The sequence below is a fragment of the Betta splendens genome, chromosome 24, assembly GCF_900634795.4.
Source record: "Betta splendens chromosome 24, fBetSpl5.4, whole genome shotgun sequence".
Taxonomy (NCBI): Eukaryota; Metazoa; Chordata; class Actinopteri; order Anabantiformes; family Osphronemidae; genus Betta; species Betta splendens.
The window spans coordinates 7,649,069-7,673,447 of record NC_040901.2 but is presented as its reverse complement, the minus strand read 5'-3'; the positions used below and the strand labels follow the sequence as shown (position 1 = coordinate 7,673,447).

The 24,379-nt window shown below is 47.7% G+C and overlaps 2 protein-coding genes across 5 annotated transcripts; both read right to left on the bottom strand.

Annotated features, from left to right (window-relative positions):
* Positions 1-13,496: 13,496 nt before the first annotated feature.
* On the bottom strand, positions 13,497-14,131 carry LOC121202019 (mitoregulin-like). Of its 2 annotated transcripts, none has more exons than XM_041069578.2 (2): positions 13,862-14,131; positions 13,497-13,787 (listed from the first exon to the last, which is right to left on the bottom strand). In XM_041069578.2, exon 1 carries the CDS (start codon positions 14,048-14,050, stop codon positions 13,880-13,882), a length of 171 nt encoding a protein of 56 aa, XP_040925512.1. In that variant the 5' UTR covers positions 14,051-14,131; the 3' UTR covers positions 13,497-13,787; positions 13,862-13,879. The 2 variants fall into 2 exon arrangements, with proteins under 2 accessions (XP_040925512.1, XP_040925511.1); XM_041069577.2 differs by having other exon boundaries at positions 13,878-14,123.
* Positions 14,132-14,234: 103 nt separating this feature from the next.
* scml4 (Scm polycomb group protein like 4) lies at positions 14,235-23,808 on the bottom strand. 3 transcript variants are annotated; one of them, XM_055506499.1, is made up of 7 exons: positions 23,577-23,808; positions 21,087-21,316; positions 17,747-17,949; positions 17,345-17,474; positions 16,284-16,496; positions 15,786-15,931; positions 14,235-15,711 (listed from the first exon to the last, which is right to left on the bottom strand). In XM_055506499.1, exons 2-7 carry the CDS (start codon positions 21,277-21,279, stop codon positions 15,586-15,588), a joined length of 1,011 nt encoding a protein of 336 aa, XP_055362474.1. In that variant the 5' UTR covers positions 21,280-21,316; positions 23,577-23,808; the 3' UTR covers positions 14,235-15,585. The 3 variants fall into 3 exon arrangements, with proteins under 3 accessions (XP_055362474.1, XP_055362475.1, XP_028997811.1); XM_055506500.1 differs by having other exon boundaries at positions 23,604-23,808; XM_029141978.2 differs by lacking the exons at positions 21,087-21,316; positions 23,577-23,808 and adding an exon at positions 18,776-18,979.
* Positions 23,809-24,379: the final 571 nt, after the last annotated feature.

Here is a 24,379-nt window from a genome sequence, read left to right as displayed (position 1 = left end):
CGTCACCTGTCACGCTGAGTTGCGAGACGCTAAGGAAAAAGCAGAAAGCGGAGTTTTATCGTGTTTTATGACGCTGAGCACCATCGGTCACACTGATTGCGCGTTGTCAGAGCAGTATAACTATAGGATGGCGTCTGTAGTGAGAGCGAGGACGACGGGGTCAAAGAAAAGAGGAGCAACGTGAAGATCAATGACTCATTAGAGAACTGCCTCTTATTTGTGTGCCATTAAGCAAAAGGTTTATTTTGGAGCCAATGAAGCCGAATGGATTGATCTGTGAGCGAACGTGAAGGAGGAGCTGGAGGGGATGCGAGGGACCGTCTGCCACGGGGACCGACTCCGTGATTTAATCTGGGAACGTCGCCGCTGCTCGGGTCCCAGTCGCACTCGCTCCAGTCAGTTCCGCCGGCCTTTTTCAAAACAAGCGGGCCTTTAAATGCGTTACATGCGCGCGGTGCATCCAGGGCAGAATCAGAGCAACTCTGACTCCAAATCCTGGAAGATTGAATGGTTCGATCTCATGAAGTGAAAGCAAATGAAAGTTTGATACTTTGTCAGAAGCCGCCTTTCACAAGATGTGTTTTGGAACTTTTTAAATTACTAGTTTCAGATTTCCTCTTGTCACTTCGCTGTTTCCCCTCGGAGAGAAAGCTTCAATACACTCTCCAGGTCTGACACCCCTTTAACAGCTCCCATCATTTACAAGAGCAATTTCTGAATGCGTTATTGTCACTCAAATGCCCTAATCCTCGGTGGATGCGATGACCTGCAGAGGATCCGGGCCCTGAAAGTGGATGGACAGATGGATGGATGTGCACAAGGATGCGTGAAAGGAGATGCCCCCGAAAATTGGATTTCTCTCGCCTCGGCCTCTTGGACGCGGGAGGCAAAAAAAAAAAAAAAAACAACAAGAAAGATGAGAGCGGGAGAATGGAAAGAGACCAGAGGAATTGTGGAGTGGCACTTTTGCCACACCTCATTAACCCCCACAGCAGCACCTGGCCTCAGCCAGGAAGGCGGACGGACGGCCCCTCCTAGGACGAGCTGCAGCAGGCGAGGACCGAGGACCCAGACGGAGCTGCTCAAGTGAGCCGAGGACGGGAAAAAGGATGGAGGGAGGGGTATACAACTGATGATAAACACATCCATCCTCATTATTGCAATAACCCGCCTGCCACGCACCAGTGCAGCCGCTCTCCTCTCCCCTGTCTGTGTCTCTCACCACTGGTCGCAGGCGGAACATTTCAAATAGACGCAGAAGCCCGCGGAAAACCCGGAATTCCACTGTCACACGCGGCCTCGCTGAACCGCGCGAACCTATCTAATCTCGGGAATTGCCGGGCGAAATCGCTCTTCGGGCGCGTGGCTTTTTTTTTTTTTAATCGCGTTTTTCCGAACGTTTTCCACGCCGGGAGTTCATCGCCGATTCCCGCCCCGTCCGCGGCCCATGAGAAAAGCTGAGGGAAGCAGTGGTGGGATTAGTGCAGCCGCCACGGGGGCTTAGAGGCACCGAAACACACACACACACACACACACACACACACACACACACACACACACACACACACACACACACACACACACACACACACACACACACACACACACACACAGTGATTTTGGGGGTGTGGCCCCTGAAATCGCTTACAGTGATCTCCCAGCTTCAGCATGGACCAGAGGTTCTACGCAAGGTTCAGGTCTAACGTTAAGTAAAGATCAGCTGTTCCAGTGAAGGTGTCACTTCCAGAGTGAAAAATAGTCTGTGGGTCATCCAGAATGTTGGAATTAAGCCGTTTGGCACAGATTCACTGGAACCTAGAGCTCCAACATCGAAGTGATGCTCCTGCAGTGTCGAGTGTTCCAGGAGAACATATTTGATGTCGGCGTTGGTTAAAACTAAGAATTATAACCTTGTAAAAGTCAAAGAACATGATGCATGCATACGTAAAGAGTCCAGTGTGTGTTTGTTTCCATCTGCAGCGCTCCCAGACTGCTCTGTTACGCCTCTGTTGGTTCATCAGCGAGCGGGAGACATAAGAGAGCGAGAGAATAATCAATTTCTCCTCGGAGCACATCTCTATCTCCTCTGTTATTAATATCTGGATTGATATGAGCGTGTCGGGGCCTCGAGGAAAGACGCAGCCTATCGACCCCGGCGACTGGCGGAGCGAGACGGACAAAGACGGGAATGAGGGAAGAAATTGAAGTGGTTGAAGCAGGGATCAGACAGAAATGAGGCCAAGCCAATTAATGGAGATGAAGTCAAATGGATGCTCATTAGAGGTTGTGTGTTATTAATGATGGACACAGTCTTGGTCAAATGGAATAATGGAGACGGACAGTCGGAAAGCATCCGAGGAAATACTGAGCTCATCTTCAACATATGGAGAGAGGCAAAAGTGTCTCATCAGCGTTTCTCAGTGCCGGTTCTCAGAGATCAGTGGAGCGTGTTAGAGGCTGTAGGAAAGGTTTGGAGCAGCGTGTGACTGGGAGGAGGCCGGGAGCAGCAGCGCTCGGCGTGTCGGTGATCTCTCTGTTGGGGGTAAGTGTCAGTCTGGCAGCTGCTATGGATCCAACCCAACCCCACTTTGTCTGGCGCGTGTGTGTGTGTGTGTGTGTGTGTGTGTGTGTGTGTGTGTGTGTGTGTGTGTGTGTGTGTGTGTGTGTGTGTGTGTGCGGCCCAGCTCATGCCAGGTGCCGGAAAATCCCCCGCCGCTCGAGGAAACGCTGATAAACACACAACCCTCCTGCAAACGAATACGAAATGGGACGCGGTTCGTGTGAAACTTTCAGAGTTCACTTTATTTGGAGAGCTTGTTGGAGGAATGTGTCACGCTGCAGCGAGTCACATTCCACTACAGTTGATGAAGCGGCTGTGCTGAAATACCTAGACGTGACGGGAGCTTCGTTAAACAGCAGCATGGATGTAAGGGAATGAAATATTAAAAACCAGAAAGACAATTTGTTTGCAGATTGTCTGTAAAATCCTTATTTTCACGAGGTTTAGTCTAATGTCGAGAGTGTTTATAGCACAAGGATATAAATTAATTGGGACAAAGCAGCAAAGATATAGTGTATTTCCCTCCTGCTGCTTAGACTACAACAGTATTATTTAGCCCAGTGGGAATAAAGTGTTTTTGAACCCAGCTTACGCGTTCGGCGCGACTCTAAATAACGTTCGTTGGAGGCTTTTCAAGTTTGAAACATCATAAACAAATGTGGTCAGAGGATGAGTTTAGCATAATTAAATGTGCTGCGCTACAACCGAGTGTAATAGGAATCAACGCAGGGTGCAGGAAATCCTCGCTCCGCCGTCTCCATGATACTAGAAGTAATCATTAGGCTATGAAAGCGATTTGACGGCGGCGTGGGAGGAGAGGGCCCGCGGCGACAGCGGCGCTTCAAAACGGGCCCACAATGTGACGACTGGTGCATCTTTAATAAGGTACTTAGTGAGGAAACCTAACGATGTAATGACCTCGTTTTGGCTACGGCGAATGTCACACTGAGCTTTTCGGGCAGGGAAGTTTTCCAGCGACGAGAAAACAAATCCTGCGGTAACATCGTGAAGAAAAAGGAGCTTACGTGAGTACGCTGTGTCTTTGAAATACGAGCCGATACGATCTGGAAGCTTACCGGAGTGTGGAGGGAAGCGCGTTGGCACAGTCGGGCGCGGGAATATTGCAGGACAGATGCAATAAAGTGTGAGAAGGCTTAAGGCTCTGCATACGGCGCGCTGGACGGAGTCGGGAAAATCTATGGAGGATAAACCCGCACGGTGAGGAGGGATCAGCAGGTGCAGGGAAACAGCAGGGTGCGCCAAGCAAAACAAGGTCACCGCATGACCTGAGGAATTGTGGGTAGGAAGCAACATGGCGGGCGACGCGGGAAAGCAAATGATGTTATCTGCCGTGAGGAGCAGCTGCATGTAGATGTGGCCGTGGCATGGTCACAGAAGTACACTTAGCCATGAATCTAAATGAAAACCTCCCGCTGAGACAGAGGGTTGAGAAACGCCCGCGATTCAGAGGACGCGGCCAAAAGGCCAGAGAGCAACTGCAGAGAGTGATGAGCGCGACGATGCCGTGGATGTGGTTCGCCTACAGACAACAGTCGACTTGCCTTTGCAGAAGAGCCAAGCGTCTGCGTTAGCGGCGTCTGCGTTAGCGGCGTCTGCGTTAGCGGCGTCTGCGTTAGCGGCGTCTGCGTTAGCGGCGTCTGCGTTAGCGGCGTCTCCTTTAAGTCGACAGCTCTCGTTTAAGTTCACGCTTCCTGAATTTGTTTCTCAAACTGCTGAGTCGGCCTTTTCAATCAGCAAGGTCAGCTATCCAATTAGCCCGTTGTCGAGACCAATGGTGACTTTAGAAATTATTGAGTTTTGTGTGAACAAGCTATATTGTGTAGTGTTGGTGGGGGTGGGGGGTGAATGTGGTTACGTGGCTGTTTGTGTCATGGGTGCATCTCTGTGATGTATTAGCGAAGCACGCTTGATTAAAAAAAAAAAAAACACTGACAAATGCAAACTTTCAGCCAGTGTTTTAAGACTGGACGGCAAGTGGCGCCCGCAATAACAAGGCATCAGACCCAGGTTCTGAACCGACAGGGAATAAACAGAACCACACGTGGTCCAGAATCCTGAGACTGATGGACTGAGGCGCCGCCACAACTGGAAACACGCAAATGCACTCACGGCTGTGTAAACTGTAATTTGTTTGAAGGCTGGAGGATGAAACAGGAAGTCAACCTGAGGGACTCAATTAAAGTCAAGCAGAATTTACCACTCACTGTCGCGTTCGCTCACTTTCCGTGATTTAACGTGGCAGATGCACCGAAAGGGGGACGATCATTTGTAAGAAATACAGCCGTCTCCACTATGAGACATTTCCCGGCACAACTTTTTATTATGTATGGCCATGAATAATACATCACAGCTATTACAACTTTCCTCTTAAGGCTGCTTCACCTGCTCTGATGAATCGCTGGGACTCGTTATGTGACCTGAACAAGGTTAAATCCAGAGTAAGGCAGCGGAGCAGCGATGCGTTCAGTGTCCATTGTCGCCCGCGCTGTTGATTTGATTTGACATGAGTAGATTTACATTAAATTTACATTTTAGTCATTCGCCAAACACTTTTATTGGAGGCGAGGTCTTAATGGGGGAGACAATGTTGAAAGCAAAGCGCCATGAGCCAAACAGCGGCTTCCTGAGAGGTGGGAGTCAGATCTGGGGGAAGCAGGTTGCGGACGTGGGGTTGAAGGGACGACGGAGGAGCCTGGAGAGGAGGCACCGTCATACACAAGCAGGTGCGTTTACTTCCAAATGGGAAACGTCAGCTCCGTCAGGTGTGTGTTTAAAAGCAAAAACAGACAATATGAGTCCCACTTTCCGTCACTTAAATTGGCTGAGACACATTCAGCCGACACGCATCAAAGTATTGAATCTCCCCGTCGGCACCTTCTCTCTCTCTCCCTCTCCTCCTCCACTCGCGCCAACCAATGAGCTGTCAGTACGCGAGCGCAAACTCAATCTGCTTCTAATGATTGCTTTATTGACGAGGCGGGCGTCTATTCGCTCAACGCCCGCCGCCAGGCCAGATCAGCTGGAGGGGGGGGGGGGGGGGGGGGGGGGTGTCAGAGCTTTATTAACTCTGAGCTGCATAAACTGATGCAAGATGAACAAATGTTTACACGTGTGTGTTTTCTGTATATTTAGATCAGGATAGAAAAGTTTCCGGTGTTAAAGTTTAGTCTTTGTCTGTGTTCAATTTGAAACCATTAATCTACACCACTCACGCTGTGTTAAACTCTCCCCCTGTTTTTGTGAAGCTTTGATTTGTGTGTTTGGAAGATGCATCATCTGTGGTAGTTGTACAGTAGCCTTATAGCTGCTTGCAAGCATTTATGCTTATAAAATGAGAGTAACGCGGTCATTACCGTAATGTGTTGCTAAATACAGCTGCACACTTTATGATCCTTGTGATCCGTGTTCGAGTCCAGTGAAGCCAAGACAAAACACTCAGTATTTAGTCTCAGTTTCTTTTAGCCTATTTGTATTTTGCTACATGTGACTGGTGACAGTTACCTGTTTACTGGGTGAAGGCCTTTTACAGGTTAAGGCTTATTTTGATTAGGAGCATGTCTCATATGCAAATACTGCACAGCAGTGCCACATTAAACATTGATTATTTATTCATTAATGTCTCCTGAAACGGGCCTTGATCCTTTTAAGAAAGTGCAACGCAAACATTTCAAAGAAAGTGATTGAATTTTTCATTTCAAAAGAGACTGCTACTCCCAACACTGGAAACCGAAGTGAACCTCGGACAAAAAAAAAGAAAAAAGAAAGGGAGAAAAATCAAACCATCCGATCTCCATGTGTGCGAGAGCTGCGAAGATCAGACGGCAGCACGCGCTCCAGCTCAGATATGAGACTCGTACGGGGGATAAAAGCAATTTTTATTTATCAGTTTTGCGTGTGTGTAAGATGAATGAGCAGCGGTTGAGGTTTTGGGTGGAGGAACACACCTACTGTAGCTCCACACATCACATGTGAAGAGTCTGAATTATGAGACACGCTGAAGTCCTCTTTCATTGTATCTGCAAAACTCTCTGCAATGCAGGGAATTAAAAACACATTTCTGCTGTTTGGCGCTGCCAGTGGAGTGGTGAAAGGTCAATATGCCGATATAATCTACAAACTGGTTTGTCATGGATCAAAAGATGTAATTGTTGCGGCGGCTGTTTCAACCAATCTGTGCTCACGGTGCATTTTCAGCCTCACGCGGCCCATCTGAATAATAACTGAGCATCAGGAAATCACTGGGTTTTATTCCGCCTGAGTGTGTGTGTGTGTGTGTGTGTGTGTGTGTGTGTGTGTGTGTGTGTGTGTGTGTGTGTGTGTGTGTGTGTGTGTGTGTGTGTGTGTGTGTGTGTGTGTGTGTGTCTGTCGCTGCTGTAGAGCATCACTGAGGCTGGAGAGAATGAAGTTGCTGACTGCTGCTGGAGCAGGCCTTGTAAATCTGCTTTTATGCCCCCCCTCTCTCCTCCTCCTCATCCTCCTCTTCCTCTTTGTCTCATTTCAGATGCGTGGGCCTTTCCAAGAGGGGATCGCTGATTATCAGCAGCCCGTGAACGTGCTCGTGGCACAAACAGCAAGAGAGACTATGATACATGGGCCGTGTGTGTGTGTGTGTGTGTGTGTGTGTGTGTGTGTGTGTGTGTGTGTGTGTGTGTGTGTGTGTGTGTGTGTGTGTGTGTGTGTGTGTGTGTGTGTGTGCGTGTGTGTGTGTGTGTGTGTTTGCGGCGTTCAGCTGGAGCAAACAAAGCTCTTCTACACGTACAGTAGTCGTCTCTGTGTTTTCGCCGATCACACATCCTTCTCCCTCCTTCCGTTCTGACGCCAGCCGATTCGCTTTGTGCTGCACGTCTTTGTGCCGACGCTTCTGCCCATTACGCTGCCACTTCAATACACAGCATGTACGGCGTTTTGTCTGGATTCAATAAGTAATGAAACTGTGTTTTTTACGCCGCTTTGCAATCGGTGCCAGTTTGTCATAGATTCTGAGAATCAAGTGGAGGGCGATCTGTGTTTCCCCCTCGCCGCCACCCGTGGAATTGTGGGTAACCTCCTCTTCTCACATCAACTCTGATTATACCTGTTGAGGTGTTGTGTGTGATGCTATGTGTTTGATGTGGTGCATGTGATGCGTAGCCAGATCGGGCCCGTAGCGGCGGCCGAGAGGAGGCCGCTCGGATGACAGCGGCGCATTCATCACGGGTCGCTGCGAATTAGCATGCTAGCGCGCGGAGCCGCTGGCGCCTGCTCCTGGGGGCACCCGAGTTGTTATTGTGCATTGAGTGAAGGCGTTATCGCCGGCCCGACTCGGCGCTCTGACACAGGTTAGGGCTAATCATCCCCTGCGGGAGAATCGATAGCCGGCTCAATTCACTAGGAGGGAAAGGAGAGGGGCAACGAGAGGAGAGAGGTGGATAAATGGGATTTAACACAAGGTGTTGTTAAAGAAACACACGGGGGGAGTGAGGAAAACATTCAAGTGCTGTTTATTTTATGCTTGAGCCAAACACTTTCCAGCTTTTGACCTTTTGACCTTGACTCTTCCAGCAGCTGCTGACTTGAATCACTCGTACTCCTTCTACTGGTGTTTACTTGCGCTGGTGTATAAAATAATAATAGTCTTTGATGCTGAAAGATTTCAGGATCATCCGTGTGTTTCTCTCCGCTTCGGCGTTTTGCATCGGTGGCTAAATAGCAATCTGATTCATCCACGTGTGATGTCAGCTGCCTCCGCACGTCCTAATCTGCCAAAACACTTAACCACGTCACGTCTTAACATGAAGCCATTAATATGAAGCTTCAAATTGGGGGCTTTGGGTCCAACATTCACATACTAAAACCGTGTTAATTCAACATTCATTCACATCCAGGGCTACGATTATGACTAAACCCCTAAATTAAATGAAAAGTGTCATTTTAAGGCGTCAGTTGTTTTTTGTTGGTATAATTTGGTTCTAATTTTGTTTCATCTCTGTGTTTTTTTTTAAAACCGTGATTATTTTGTTTAAACTGAAATCAGATTTCGACACTCTTTCAGCGACACGTTCTCACAAACAATCAAACGCCGCGAATCCAGACGGAGCAGCCGTCGAGGCGTAGCCTGTGTTTTATTTAATAAAACTAATTAAGTTCTGGACCAAAGTCTGCAAAATGACTTATCAATGGATCCGTGTATTTTATTGTCAGTGAATTATTGGAGCAGAGAGAAAAAGAAAAACCCAGAGGAGTTGCCAAAGTATAAATGCAGTCACGCACAAACATGCCCGAACATTGTAGCCTCTCTCTCTCTCTCTCTCTCTCTCTCTCTCTCATTCCCTCTACTGTGTCTATCTAACTACATTCGGGCAAAGTGCCTGAACTAAAGCAAATTAATTAGGCAAACAAAGTGCATGCTGGGGATTTTAGACCTCCATTTCTGTGCTGCATTCATCATTTTTGCTTTTGTCTCCCCCCCCCCCTTTTTTGGTTGCTGCTCCAGTGCTTGATGTTGCAGGAGTCAACCCCCACCTCCAGGGAGGAGAATAGTCTGCAGTGTGTTGGAATATTTTGTTCTGCTTCATCAGTGCACTTTGTTTGTGGGAAGTAGAAAAGAGCCCATTGAAATACCGACTATTTTAAACAGTGGAATACGAGAAGTTTAAGCCGTAAAACTGTCGTTAGGAAGTGTCTCATGGTGGAAAATGAAAACCATTTACTGAATAATTTTATAATTTAGAAACTTTTTGCCACGTATTTCCATTATACATTCAAAATTCCAACTAGAATTGGTCACCATAGACCCAAATGTCTCCTTATTTCCACCCATCATGACTTTTCGTGCAGCAGCGACGGAGCAAACAGAGCTGATAGAATGCGAGTGAAGACATCCTGCTAATCACAGCGTGTCGGCGTCAGAGCAAATCAGTCCAACTCTGGCAGACAACCCATATGAGCTGGTCAATATTGAAAATAGAAACGTAAGAGTGAGGCTATATGTTGTCAGAGCGGATGGGGTTGTCATGGATACGAACTGAACCCACCTAAGGTTTTAATAAATCATTTACGGGAACGTTTAGGCTTCAGGGACCAGCCAACTAGCTCTCATATTGATTGCATTACATAAATTAATGTGCATGACTATGTTAAATACAGAATTTTATGATGGAGATCAGAAGTGTGTGATGAAGATGCTTTCTAGTTTTTCCCATTAAAGTTATGGCCCACTTACCAGAATTAAGGACATTAAAGCGGTTTCACCCGTGGAAATGTCCTACGATACTCGACGAGCTGAAAGTCTGGCGAACTTCTTAATTTATATATATACATCTATATTTACTCGCTCTTTGCGGTTTTTGCCACTTTGATCATAATTTAAAAACATGAAGACACATTTTCCTTGGAGAATAACATTAGAGCCCGTCCCGGCACACGTGCGTGCACACCAGCAGCTCTGTGTACTGGACGCACCGAAGGAGGTGGCATCGCTAACGCATTTCATGTAAAATATATAAGCGCCAAATTAATTTAGATAATGGCGACGGGCGCGGAACAACAGCAGATTACTGATGGGCTGAACATGAAGAGGAACGCTGCGATATTCCCCCAAGAAAAATAAAGCTGCTCCACTTATCTCACTCAAACACCTTTAAGCTGCTTGAGTGAGGAGACAAACAAACTGTCTCCTGCTCAAGTGACAGTATTGATAAGCGTGTCTAAGCTCACCTCCTCCCTTATGAAGAATCAGGACAAACTGTAACAGTCTGCGATATTAAGCCCGGTAATTCAGCTTCAACTTTAGGGAGTTTTCCTGAGAGACGATGTTTGCAGGAGTTCTGGCGTGTAATCTGTCTTCATTTCATTATCCACGCGGCCAGAAAGACGCTTGCATTGTCGGGGACACGCGCGGAGGACGTGTCTTGTGCTGAAGTCGCGCGGCAGCGTATCAAAGGCGAAGCGTCGAGAGGCTGATGCGATCCGAGGAACGAGCGGCCTTTGATGCCGCATTTGACGGCGAGCAGATGTTCCGCCGGAGATGCACCGCTGGCCCCGCGTCCACGGTTTCCTGCCGCTAAAAGGCCCGACGCCTCCCCCCCCCCCCCCCCCCCCCCTTTGTCTACAGGTGCGACCGGGTCGCGGAGTCAGAAATGGAAGATCAAAGGTAAACGGGAAGCAAAGGAGCGCGGATGAAAGGGGGAAATGAGCGGGTTTCAGCGCCGCGCCGTCGACTTGAGGCTTCGGCGCTTCCCGGCGCGGCGTCGGTGGCAGCCGTCGGCCATTTTGCATCATAACGCCATTCAGAGTCCCGCGGGTGCTCGTCTTTAAGTCTAGACCGGGACGGGCTCTCGCTCGGCCCCGCTTTGAACTGAGGGCTTTGCTTCAGTCTCATCAGAAGAGTTACCACGTGGAACGGTGCAGGAGGGAAACGGCCTCTTCAAAGGTTGATTAAATCATTAAATGAAGAACTGATTAAACTGTCGGTGCTGTGGTGGAACAGAGAGAAGGAAGAGGGGGCAGAATCTATTTATTTACCCAGAGCTTCATTAGTTCTATTTTCCCCGTCTATAGGCACCACTGGCCCGACTAAACCGTGGCAAGAACGAGAGGAGGAGGGAGGCTCCCGACTTCATCACAGGCTTCTACGTCCTGTAAAACTCATATCGGCTGATCCGCAAATATGGAGGAGAGGAGAGGCCTCCGTGATTAGCTGTTCGGCCCAATCAGGGCTCAGCGTGAGGCGGCGTAATGAGGAATGCCGTATAGAAACGCTGTTTGTTCCGAGCGTAATTGCTGGGGTGTTTAATGTGATTGCAGCCATTTAGTTCAGGTTACACACCAACACTAAAGGGGGGGGGGGGGTGATTAAGATGCACTTTAGACCCACAGAGTGCTTGAGACTCGTGGGCACTTCAGCGCTGCCGATGTACAGCCGTCCCATCGCTCCATTCGTTCCACTGTCACGCCGGCGACACTGTTGCAGAACTCAATAATAAAAATATGCAAAAGAGCCCAGAATCTAATTTCTGCTCTATCCATCTGAATTACAATGCCGTCGTTATTATTCCAATGTTGGAATTATACAGTCCGTCAGCTGGAATAAGCAGTTTCCACCGATGAGTTGACTTTGTGTCGGCCCGCTGCCCTTGCTGTGTGTGTGTGTGTGTGTGTGTGTGTGTGTGTGTGTGTGTGTGTGTGTGTGTGTAAACAAGCTTCCACACGCATTGCTCACATTAGGAGGTTAATTTTGGGGCCTGAGGTAATTACACCAAGGTTGCAGCCCGTGACGAAACGAGGCTTCGTGCTCAGCGCCGGGACTCAAACTGCATCAAAGCACAATGGTCCGTATTCACATCCTCCTTCAGAGACGTACAGTTTTTCTTGTGTTCGGTTGCTAAATTGTCAGAAGAAGCAAATTTAAGGCCCAGAGCATCATGGAGCAACCAAATACTTCACTGTAGTGTATATGAATATGGAAACTATAACTTTATTTTCTGGCGAAAAAAAGGCCTTCTATACTTCCTCTGTTCACCTTGTTCCACCTTGTTTGTGAATCTTCCCACCACTTTCCCTTTCGCGCCCCATTTCGCAGTCTCCCAACAGCCAGAGGGCCCAATCACACAGCCAGAAAGCCAATCAGGAAGCTTATTAAACATGACACCCGATGCCGGCGAAGGGCGCGGGCTCCGAGACCCACGTGCCAATTAGGAAAATCAGATCAATCACGGGCGCCGGCGTGAGCTCCTTCAGAACAGGCTCCTCGGCCGCTCGACACGCCATCACGCACGGCTTGTTACAAAGTAAACAGGGAGTAGACAGCGGCCCGTTTCTGGCGAGCCATTCATCACAATGGAGCCCCGGCGCTGGACACTGAGGACAATAACACATTCCTCCTCCCATGACGCCCGCAGCCCCACATGGGAGCGCACTCACAGTCCTGAAGCACCTACTACACTGACATCCCAGGCAATGAAACTTAAAAATACCTGGGGAACCTTTTGTTATGATAATGCGCTGTCACTTCACTTTGTAACGTAGCGTAATGACGCTTTCATGTCCTAAAGTGTATGTGAGGATCATTTTCATGGAGGGAACTCAAAACAAGGCGGCTCTGATCCGATATCATCAAATGATATAATGATAGCATACTGTACATATACTGAAGTCTAAACTATCACATTTGAATCAGATCCTGATTGATGCACCAACATGTGAATCCACAGCTTTCTGTGCCTTTCAACCGGGGGGACTGTGTTGTTGATGTGTCACCTCCTGATCACTCTCCATCAGAATCGCCAAGTCTTGTTCAGAGCTATTAGGCCTGTTTGAGATCTATTCACAGCATCTAATTTCAGAATGACCACCACGCTGTGGGCAAATAACTTGTTTTTAGCGTGCACAACATATCAAAGTGCATTAGCGCCATCTACCGGCAGGTTGTGTATTGGTGCAACTTTAAGACAAGTGATGAGAATAAACATCCAAACAATAAACCTATACAGACGCCTCTATATCTGAAATGATCTGCAACAGCATCTCTGCGAGATGAAGCGATTGTGTTTTTCTAAGATAAGCTTATTTTGTGAAATAACCACTGAAGTTATGCGACGTCAGATTTTTTTTATATTTTTTTCTTCACCTTTGTCGATTTAATACATTTCCGTGCGTGTTTTCCCTGGAGTGCTGCGTATTCGGATGTAAACACGCGAGAATGGTTTAAATTCTCATATACTGATGTTTGATAGCTGCAGTAACCTTGGTGTGTGACAAAAGCAAGCATTTAAGCTGTAATGCCCATGTTAATCCAGCAGAGGGCGCACTCACACAGTTACACAAATCACTAGCAATTAGTAGATAATCAGGTTCAAGATTCATTATTACTGATGGCATGATGTAAAACAATGGAATATAAATGCACCTGGCTGCATGGATACACGTCTAAACGACGTTCTGGAGAGTAAAAAAACGATTTATTAACAAGTTGTGCAATTTTAGAAGAAGATGCAACAATGATGGAACCAAACGAGATCACGCTGAGATGGGACAGTAGCTTTTCCAACGAATAAAAACACCACAATTACAGAAACAGGAAAATGCAAAATGCAAATGTCCATATTAGTGTGTTTAGACTTGGAAGATGAGTCATATAATGTAGAAAATCCTGGTTTGATGCAGGTAGATCGACCCTCATGACAGAAGCCACAGGGTCAGCGCTCATCAAGGCCTGAGACGTTCCCGTCTAAAGACAAGGAACACGCAGTTTAGAGCGTTCAGCGAGAAACACACCCCCAAACGGGCCCGAACCCAACGCACGGCGGCCGGACGCTACCGTCACGACAGGTCCAGCTTCTTCTGCGTCTCGGACAGTTTGTCCTGGAGCCGCTTCTTCTTCCAGTCCAGGTACTTCCTCCTCGTCCGGTTCGCCTGCCACCCCGCCAGGAAGCCGGCGGCGAACGACAGCGCGAGGGCGAACTGCACCGTCCTCTCGGAGAAGTCTGCCATGTTCACCTCCGCCCGGCGCACGCGCCACGCTCGCGTGCGTCACTCGGAGTCCTCCGAACAGGAAGTGAGTTAACCGCGGTCACGTGGTAATCTCGCGGACTTCAAAATAAAGTTACTAAAGTCAAACTGATACAATGCTGATCAGAGCGGATAAGACATTAAAATAATTGTATGAAAGCTCGAGTCAGAGAGCAAAAATTCATTTATTATGGTCTAGAAGTATTACAGTTTGTGGAAAATACAGTATCTGGAAAATTCATATCAGAACTCTTCCAGTGTGTTCACTTCAAATCAGTAAAGCGACAGAGACACATACAGACACACATGCTGTTCATCACACTGGTTTTTGGCATACAAATTTAAATTTGAGGCAACACAAACATTAGAGTAACAAGTGTTGTACAATTAAAAAAAAACATTTCTTTAACCAGAAATGTACAAATGTGTCACATACAGTTGGAGGCGGATCATTAATATGTCGCTGGCTGTACAGGTTTATATCACAAAAATGCTATTAATGCTCAGTACATACTTAATTAATAGTTTGATCCTTTTTACAATTTGAAAGAGAAAATACTATGTTGCCATTTCGCAGAACAAAGCATGACTCAGTAGAGTAGTCACAGTAGAGGTACTGTTTTGCATGGGACAAATGTAAACCGCTGCACAGAGACAGTGCACGGTGTCAGTAAGTGTTGCGGCTGTAGTGGCAGTAAAGGTTTAAATGAGCACCAAGGTGTATGACTTTGCTACAAGCTGCTTTCTCTCACGCCATTTTGCAACGATCCAACACTTAACCAGCGAGGCGGCGCCATAGGTTTGTCATTTTAAAAGCGGCAGATGGTAAACAGCTCAGGAGAAAACGATGAAAACCCCCGAGCGTCTGCTGCTGTCGCCTTTTCTTCCTGTTGTGATAACACGGGCTTTGTGATTTACACTCGTCTTCCTCACTATTTATTCTCTCAGCACTGAGCTGTGAGCTGTGGTTTGTGGTAAAACTGCTTAAAAAATCGCTTTCTTTCTGTTTTCTGCGTGTGAACGTTATTTCTAATAGTTCCACATGCTTCATTATCAAAGTGAAATAAAATATCAAGGTCTGAGGATCGCTGGTTGAATGATTCATACTGTACGTCAGGATTTTCTTTAGATGGTCAGTAGCTTGCTGATCAGCTTAGTGAAGATGATGAGCACTGGATCAACATGATATACTGTAGTCTGAAACAAAACTGATTATCTTACAAGACAGCAGCAATAGGAACTCTGTAAGTTTAAATACAGTGAGGTAAAGCATCATAAAAGTTTGTAAAGATCCTTACAGGCCTTCAAGATTTGCACCATTCAATGTGGAGCAGCTGCCGAGTGGAATGACACCGAACCTAAAGCCTCAGGTTGGATGAAAATAGTAATAGCTTGAGTTGTGAATAGTCTCAGAGTGTACAGATGCTGGGAAAAAAAACACTTAAGTACACGTCTTGATCCAAAGGCAGTAATGACCTATTGCTGACGGCGGAGGAAGTCCAAAGGGTGTTGACGCATCACAAGCGGTTCTGCCGGAGCCTGTCGATGTGGTAGCAGAGCTTGAGCGCGGGCCCCAGCTTCAGCCCCAGATACTTCATCATCATCTCGCTCTTCAGCAGGAGCAGAGCGTCTCCGTCGATCTCCTGAAACACAGCGGAAACCGTTACCGGCGAGCGCCGAGGTCGGGGGTCAGAGGTCAGAGGTCGCCCAGACTCACGTGCTTCCTGAAGGCCTCGGCGTGGGGCCCGAGGGCCTGGGGGTCCGCGTCCTTGATGAACCACACCACCTCCTCCACCCCCCAGCTGGACGGGTCCTTGTCGGCGGGACGCTTGCACTCGCCGGAGTCCGGCATCGAGCCATAACCTGCGCAGCGCAAGCGGACGGGGGGAGATGACAAGTCGTCGCTCAACGGCTAATATCAAGGAACGCTGTGATGTCGGCCTGTTAATTAATGTTTCCAGTTTTAAGCCAGCAGCTTAATTGGCTCAGCACAAAAGGTGCTACAGAGGAAAGAAGCTCCTCTTTAGAGAGTTTGTCACATATATCTCAACATCTCACTAATTAACACATTTATCTTGTTTGTTTAATCTGTATCAAAAGTGTAAAAATGACAATTAGTGCTTTTACGGGGTGTTAAAGGTGGTTGCCAGGCAACCGTGGATGCCAGTATCTGCTTCGGCGCAGCTCACTCGCGGCCTGATTTCATTCGCCTCACCGTTTCTGTGTCCGTCCTGGAAGCCGCCCGGACTGGACGCCTGCCTGCACGCGCCCGCCGAGGTGGAGCAGCTGCTGCCGCGGTAGCCGTACGCGTGCTTGGCCGGGTACTGGGAGGCCATGACGTTGAAGGCGGAGTCGCTGGGGTCCACGGCGTAGCGCTTGGAGTCGACCGGCGGGTCGCACAGGAAGTCGTCGGGCATTGGCGTCTCAGCTGGGGAGCGACGCACAATTAGTCATAATAATAGTAGTGCTAGCACTTACATATAGTGATGCGTTAATTTCACACATAGCTGATCATTCAGTATGAGAGTTCAAAAAGGAAACTGCAAATTTTAGCTTTCAGGCCAATTTAATGTTGAACATCTGTTATATTTGAAATGAACAGCTATTAGTAGGTTATGGGTTAATCAGATGACAGTTATAAGATGGCATTACCTCACTACTTCACTTCATTCTGAATTACCTTTACATACTATGCACCTGCAGAGGTCAAATGTTTTGGTTTTTTTCCATCACACTCTGAAAATTCAATTAAGCGATAAGATCAGCCGCATGATTTCAGAAGCGTGATTCACACTGTTATTGTAAAAGCATGTGCTTCTAGTGAATGCATAGTGCAAAAATGCATTTTCTTTTAACAAATGTACAGTAGCTCCAAAATATCCCTTAAAAATGGAGTCTGTCAGTGAAACACGTCTCCATTTCACCACAGAGGCCATTTCCATATCTGTGTCTGGCTGCTGTGGCATGTGCTTCACTCGGCGTCTGCTGTGGGACATCAAACGCTTTCTGTATTTTGGCAAGAACAATGGGCAAAGTCTTCGTCTTTGACATGTGGGATTTCCATTCTCACCTCAAGACAATCTTGAATTATTTGCCCTCTGAGAGCAGTGCCGCTCAAATCAAAGCCAGAAAAAAAGGAGGACAGAAAAGGTGGGTGCTCTAGATTTATTATATCTAATACAATAAATCGCCACACGTTGATTAGTCGACAGCAGAAAACCAAACGCTGTCTTGATGATTCACATTAAAACTGCTGCATCCTGTGAGATTTGTTACCTGTGAGGACCTGTGGGGTGGCGGAGTGAGGGACTATAGCAGCGTCCTGTGGGATGGAGCCCAGCTCAGGTTCTGGTGTGCTGCTGGGAGGAGAGTTGGCCAGTGGAGACATCACCATCCTGGGCTTCAGCTGCACACACACACACACGCACACACACACACACACGCACACACGCACAGACCACTGATGCATTATAAAACTCTAACAGACAGGATACAAGAGGGCGAGCAGCCATTAAAGTTGTCGTTTTTATTGTATATCATAAAGCACTGCCGGCTCTATAAACATCTCTGTGCGGAGGCAAGCGTCATGTATAAACATAAACCCGTAGAAAGATTAGATTTCAAACATAATGAGAACATTTGCTTGTGTCTATAAAAACATCTTTTGCTGTGACTGACCTTAAAGCCGGGCTTCCTGCCTCTTTTCTTCGGGACCTTGAGGGGAGACAAAGCCTCCACATAGTGGGTCTGGAACTCCAGCTTACGGATGGGAGGCCGCCCTCTCTTTCTGCCAGGTATCTTACCCTGGGGCCCGGCTATGAACTGGAGGCCAACGGTGGGAGTCTGCATGTCTGCGCCGACAGACGGGGCACTCATCAGACCTGACACACAGAAGGATTATTAACAGGAAGTGGCAGCTTTAAACTGCATGCATCACTGCCTGGGCCCTAAACACAAACGGAAATTTCGATGTAGACATGAGACCCCCCCCCCCCCCCCTGCGCGCACACACACACACACACACACACACACACACACACACACACACACCCTCATCCTTACACGCATGCACACTCAAACTACACAAAATAGTAGAAACCAAGCCACAAAAACCTTTGTACTACACCACACCCCTCCCCCTCTCCAGCTGCAAAGATTGCAATAAATATCATCACTGCACAGCGAGACAAAGCCACACACACTCACACACACACACACACAGAAGAAGTGAAAGCCCAGCACATGAACACACAACACCCACACAACTGAACAATCAATCAATCAAGTGCACCCGCGCGCACGCACACACACACACACACACACACACACACACACACACACACACACACACACACACACTCACACATACACACACGCAGCACCAATGAAACACATGGCCTCTACTTTCACAACACATCCTTCCCCTTTCCTCCTTCCTCGACCTGGTCTTTAATATTGAAGCTGCTACATATTAATTCTTCTATTGAACCCCGGTAAAAACGCGCCGGCTTTGCGTCTGTGCAGCACAGTTGCACAGGCAACTAAGGCGAGAAGCGCGTTTTCTCCACCGCGATGACGAATAATTTGTCACAGCCCGAGCACGTGAATATGCGCGAAGCCCCCCGTCCTCCTCCGTCGCCCCGTGTTGCGCCGTGAACGCATCAGACGCTGCTCGGGTAAGATGGTGTCATTGTGAGCGTCGCCTACCATGCACACAGCTCCGGGGCGATCACTGTCTGCGTGACGCTGCGCTCCGACGGCGGCTTTCTGGATATTCCCCTGATGGACCCGCGAGCGCGTCTGCCTCCACTGTTCTCTGCTGCTGCTGCTCGCTGTCAAGACACCGGCGGCTCTGCATGCTTCTGCCTCTTTCTCTTCCTCAGTCTCCGAGCACCTTCCTCCGAATCGGCCCCTCCTCCCCCTTCCTCCCAGCCTAACCCCCTTCCTCCGTGTCCCCTCGCGGTCGTCATGGCAACACGCCTCTAACATCCCGCGGCAGCCGGCAGACGTGCTGGGCTCAAAGCAGTGTCTGTGCGTGTGTGTGTGTGTGTGTGTGTGTGTGTGTGTGTGTGTGTGTGTGTGTGTGTGTGTGTGTGTGTGTGTGTGTGTGTGTGTGTGTGTGCGTGTGTGTCTGCGCGAGGCTGTAATGTAATTACAGTTGCTGCAGCTCGGGGTTTTTTCTCGTGCGTCTTCAGAAAAAAAGCTTAGGGAAGGTGACAAGGGATTAAAGCTGTGCAGCGTTTTGTGCTGCGAGCGTTTGGGTTACAAACTAATCTGTACTCGAATTATGTCTGAAGGATTCTATTTCTGTAAATTAGGAAATAGAAATAATTAGAATATGTTCAATATATTATTATAATTAGAATATGTTCAATATATTATTATAATTAGAATATGTTCAATATATTATTGAGGACCAAGCACAAGTCTCTCGTGAACGCTCTGCTGCTTTTGTTTATGGTGGAGGATCACGTTGCTGTCAAAGCGCACTGCCTTCCTCTTATTTATAGAGCAGCTCTGGCGGCGTGTCAGCCACAGTGTGCAGCGTTTGTTTCATCTATAATGGAAAAACACACACACACACGGAAAAGAAAAAGGAGCAGCCAAAGGCAAAGGCTGCGCGCGTATCCCCAGCTGACGCGCAGGTAGTAAACGCGAGGAGCCGGGTTTCACGGAGCTTATTTGCTCCTGAAGGCAACGCGCGTCGAGCAGAACCGGGGCGCTCCCCTTCACCGCCACGCATCGATTGGTTCCAGTCAGGCCGCTTCCCACTTGTGCGTGTTTTTTAGCACTCGATCAAAATCGGGTTAACCTTTCAAAGGGAGGATCAAAGGCCGACGCGCCCTCGCGCGCGGCCGCGGCGTGGAGCGTCAGTGGCGCGGCTCACCAGTTGCCACGTCGGCGTCAACGAGGACAAATCGGGGTGTTTCATTTCTTTGAGCTCGCGCGTGTTAATGAAAAGGGACAACAAACAGCAAGGTCAGGGCAGAAGCGACGGTATTAAGTGCTGGCACACGTTCACACGCCTAATCTGCGCTGACTGCGATGGCAGGGGGCCTGTGTTGTATGAAGGAAGGAGCCCATAAATCATAAAAGTAATTACACAGTTAAATTAATCCTGATGTCCCTCCCCAATGAGTCCTGTCCCATTACGCCGCATCGCATTACAGACAGAGACCGGCTGAGAGTGCACGGTGGAGATAATCATCTTTTGCTTTAAAAGAATGGGTTATGAGGAGGGGAGAGCATTATCGCTGACTGACAATATGAGACAACACTTTTGCACCGCTGCACAGCACTCTAGCACAATGCATGTGGGACCAAAGCCTCATTTGTTTATGGCTAATTAAGCAATTAAGCAATCAGTGGAGGCCTGAGCCCGGTTTTCCTTCATACTATGGGGCATTGTCTCCTCTTGGAAGCCCCGTGTTAGAGGAACGCTGGTGGAGCTCGACGTGACAGCCACAGAATGATCAGCAATGATTAGCATAACTTAATCGCTGGCTGCAGGGGATGGAGATTTGTATCTGTTTTCACTTATGCAGAGGAGAAGCCGCACTGAAGTGAGTTATGCTAATATAATGCCTCAGTAAACTGCACACCTACACACACAGCGGAGCCAAGTAGCCTCAACTCGCACGCCCAGATGAATGCGGAAAATAATTGCATTTTAACTAGGAACTACGAGATTTGTGTGTGTGTGTGTGTGTGTGTGTGTGTGTGTGTGTGTGTGTGTGTGTGTGGGGTTACACTGTAACAAACCCCCCCTGAATTTATTTACAGCTCAGGCTGGGTGTCGTCATGGTAACAGACAGTGAAATCAGATGCTCTGCCAGAGACATGCGATAAGGTGGGAATAAATAAAGACATAAACAATAATGTGTGTATTAAACAGGCTGGAACAGGCATGGAAACACACTGACACACAGAACAAAGCGGCTGTGCTTCGTTTTCACTGCACATGATGCAGTCAATATTCCACTGTGATTCAGTAGCGATTGTAGTATTTAGATCTTACTCTGTGTACAGGTGTTAAGTGGCTCAGACTCCGCCTCCAAATCCACGAGGTGCCAGCAGCCCCGCCCCCGGTCGTCATGGCGCTCCAGGCGCAGACGCAGCCGGACCCCAGGTAGCCAGGCGACGGGAGGCCGTGGAGGCAGCGGGTCCGGGTGAGAATCAGGGTTGGAGTCCCGCCCCCCTCTCAGTCTCATGCCCTCGCAGCCCACCAGGGGAGGGCAGCATAGAACGCTGAGCGGGCGGGCAGAAGAAGCTGTTACCCACAACGTATGCACCTGATAATGTACATTTACATGTGAGGGGCATAGACCCGTACAGTAAAGGCCACGAAGAACAAATGGGCCCTGAGCAGGAGATTCCTCAATCAGCTACTACAAAGTACTTCATTATTACACATTAATCACATCTGTGAGGAATTAATTCCAGTCCTTTCAAAGTTATAATGACATTTTAAATGGTTTAAAGCAGACCAAAAGGAACTGACAGAGAGCGGAGGGAGCGTGGAACCACAAACAGAAGCTGGGAGGGTGTTTGTTCAGAGGTCACAGACATAAACTGGAGGCTAATGGAAGAATATGGCTCCGCTAATGATGAAAGCATTGGGGACAATGCGTCTATTGTGCTGTAACGTGAATGCAATTTGCCCTCTGGGAGGCTCAATGTACTGATTACAACGTTAACTAACGTCTCCCCTGCGCTGGACGGAACAAAGCGGGTGAGAGGTGAAAGTGTTCGTATTATCAGCCTATTATGCTTTTATGGAGGCAGCTTCTTTCCCGTTTGCTGGTTAATAGGTCTGCGGTCATTTCTACTCACACTTCCATCCACGGCTTCATTTCGCTCAGGGCCAGATTAATAATTGCTATTGAATGATTTAGGCCACACTTGATTAAATGATTTGCAAATAATTTCATATTATGACAGATACTGAGAAGTTGCAACAAAACAGGATTATTAATGGTTTTGTTAATGTTGTAATGCAAATATATTTCTATAAATTAAAGATTGCATGATTCTAGTTTCATTGCTTTAGCATGTGTTACTGTGATGCTGTGTGACTGTCCATAGATCCACTGATTTCACCATGAATGTGAGATGAAATTCTCTTCTGGGTGTTTTATCAGTGGGAAAGAAATGCACAAGCGAATAAAACATCAAGCGCAATGTGTAAAACAGAACAAAGGAAACACTTAAAGAGCAGATATGTCATTGGCTGAACCCGCATCTGCAATTAGGTCAAAGAGGAAAAAATTTGCCCTTAACTTCAATATTTCACATTTCCCCCCAAAAAACATAAACATCAAACAGGGATGTGAAAAAATACATGAAAAGCCAATATTTGTAGCTCTGAGAGAAGAGGAGGAGAAAAAACAACCGCTTGATTTGATGAAACTGAATGCAACACATCCACACACACACACACACACACACACACACACACACACACACACACACACACACACACACACAGTGACGTCTGCATTCAAAGTTCTGCTCCAGTTCCACATAAGGAACATTTCTGTTCTCACATTGAAGATCCGTTGAGCAAATATAGGTCAAAGGTCAACTTTTTATTATCATATTATCACTGTAGAGTAGGACTTTTTCAAAGAATAGATTATTCAAACTAAACTTTGGGAGTCAGCTCGCAAGTCTTCACAGAATTATTAAACGCGGCTCGCTTCGCTGTGAACACTGGCCTTCGTCAGTGAGCAGCTTGTGCTGCGATGAAAGCCTCGGGTTTTTAAGAAGCCTCGGTGACAGCAGCAGACAGGCACCAGCCCGCAACCACTTCCCTCTGCAGCTCAGAACCCGTGGGCCGCTGTGCAGCTCTCGTCTCTCCGCACGCGGCGCTTCGTTAGAAATGAGCGAACGGGCGAATTAAAAACACCGGCGGTAACGTTAACGCTGCTCTCGGGTCTTTATAGCGCTGATGTTTCAGCTGCCGCGGTGATTCTGACCTCAGGCCACATGTTGATAAAAGGAAATAAATTGGACTGCACAGAAGTAACTCTTCCTCCTGCCTCGTTATAAATAATGTCTGTCCTTCCTCCGCACGCGCTCTTAGAAGCCACTTCTTAAACCTTTATCCTCCGTAAGGACATTTTGAATTGAGTGAAGCCCTGCTGACCTGGTTTCCAGCCCAAAGACAAAGACCCGAAAGACCCGATGGCTGCTGTAGTATTTGCATTTCAAGCCGTTCATCAGTTATTCCAACACTTATTGCAATAATAATCAGATGCGATTAGGTCAGAGGAAGAGGATATATTTGGTTGTATTATGTTTCCAGCAAAGATGGGAGAGATAAACGGACCGGACAGACACCAATGTCTTTTATCATTCAAACAAATCAGAATAAATCTTTACTTAATATTAAACCGCGACAAAAATAGTATTATATCACATAGGGTTCAAATCAATGACACATGTTGGCGTATAATCTATTCTACTTCTATTTCTACAAGTGAGTGGAATCTTACAGTATCATTACCTCCAAGTTCTTTTCCCCAACAGTTACCTGTCTGGGAGTCGGTGACGAGTCGGGAATCCATGTCTCCGCAGCCTCCACGCTGCGCGGAGCGGACGCCGCGCACGTGATGGGTCCGGGTTCCAAAGCGGGCGAGCGGGTGCAGCAGCCCGGGGGACGTGGGCCGGTCCGGAGTCCTCCGGGCCGCAGGTTGGAGGGGAATCGCCGTCGTTTAAAGGAGCAGCCCGTCTGTTCAGCAAACGGAGAAGGAGTGACAGCGCGGCGAATGGAAAAAAACGCGAGCGAGGAAACTGAGAGGTTCAGCCCCCTTTTTCACAATATTAAACGTTATATAATAGGATTATCTGAATTAAACGTCAAACGTTTTGTATTTTGACCGGTCATTATACGCTTTACATGTTACTGATCCATAAACCAGATAATTACACATCTCCAAACGTTTCTGTGCGCATTTACGCACACGCCATCCGCACAATAAAACGCAGTTTCAGTGATGCACTTCCAGCCAACATTGCGCTTTTGAAAGTTTTGAAATTACGTCCAAGATCATTCGGCGGCCAAAATGACTTTAACAACTTTGAGAGAGAAATCTTGACAGAGTTATGTCGGTGAAGCTCACAGTTCTGACCAGAGAGGAATAAAACCAAAGGACCCGCAGCTCCAGCTGGGCTACATAAAAACAGAAGTTGGCCTCTAGAAGGAAATGAAGTTATTAAGTCCAGTGGCAGAAAACAATATCAGCTCAACGCCTAAAGGTTAGAGTTTGATAAGGACACTGCTTGTGCTCCAGGCCTGTAAAATGATTT

Excerpts from the sequence above, each read along its gene's own strand:
- scml4 (XM_055506499.1), bottom strand. The coding sequence starts at position 21,279 with ATGAGACTGAGAGGGGGGCGGGACTCCAACCCTGATTCTCACCCGGAC. Across the intron at positions 16,497-17,344 it reads CACCCCACAGGTCCTCACAG|CTGAGACGCCAATGCCCGAC; the intron begins GTAACAAATCTC and ends GTCGCTCCCCAG. Across the intron at positions 15,712-15,785 it reads CCGAGGCCTTCAGGAAGCAC|GAGATCGACGGAGACGCTCT; the intron begins GTGAGTCTGGGC and ends GCTGTGTTTCAG.
- LOC121202019 (XM_041069578.2), bottom strand. The coding sequence starts at position 14,050 with ATGGCAGACTTCTCCGAGAGGACGGTGCAGTTCGCCCTCGCGCTGTCG.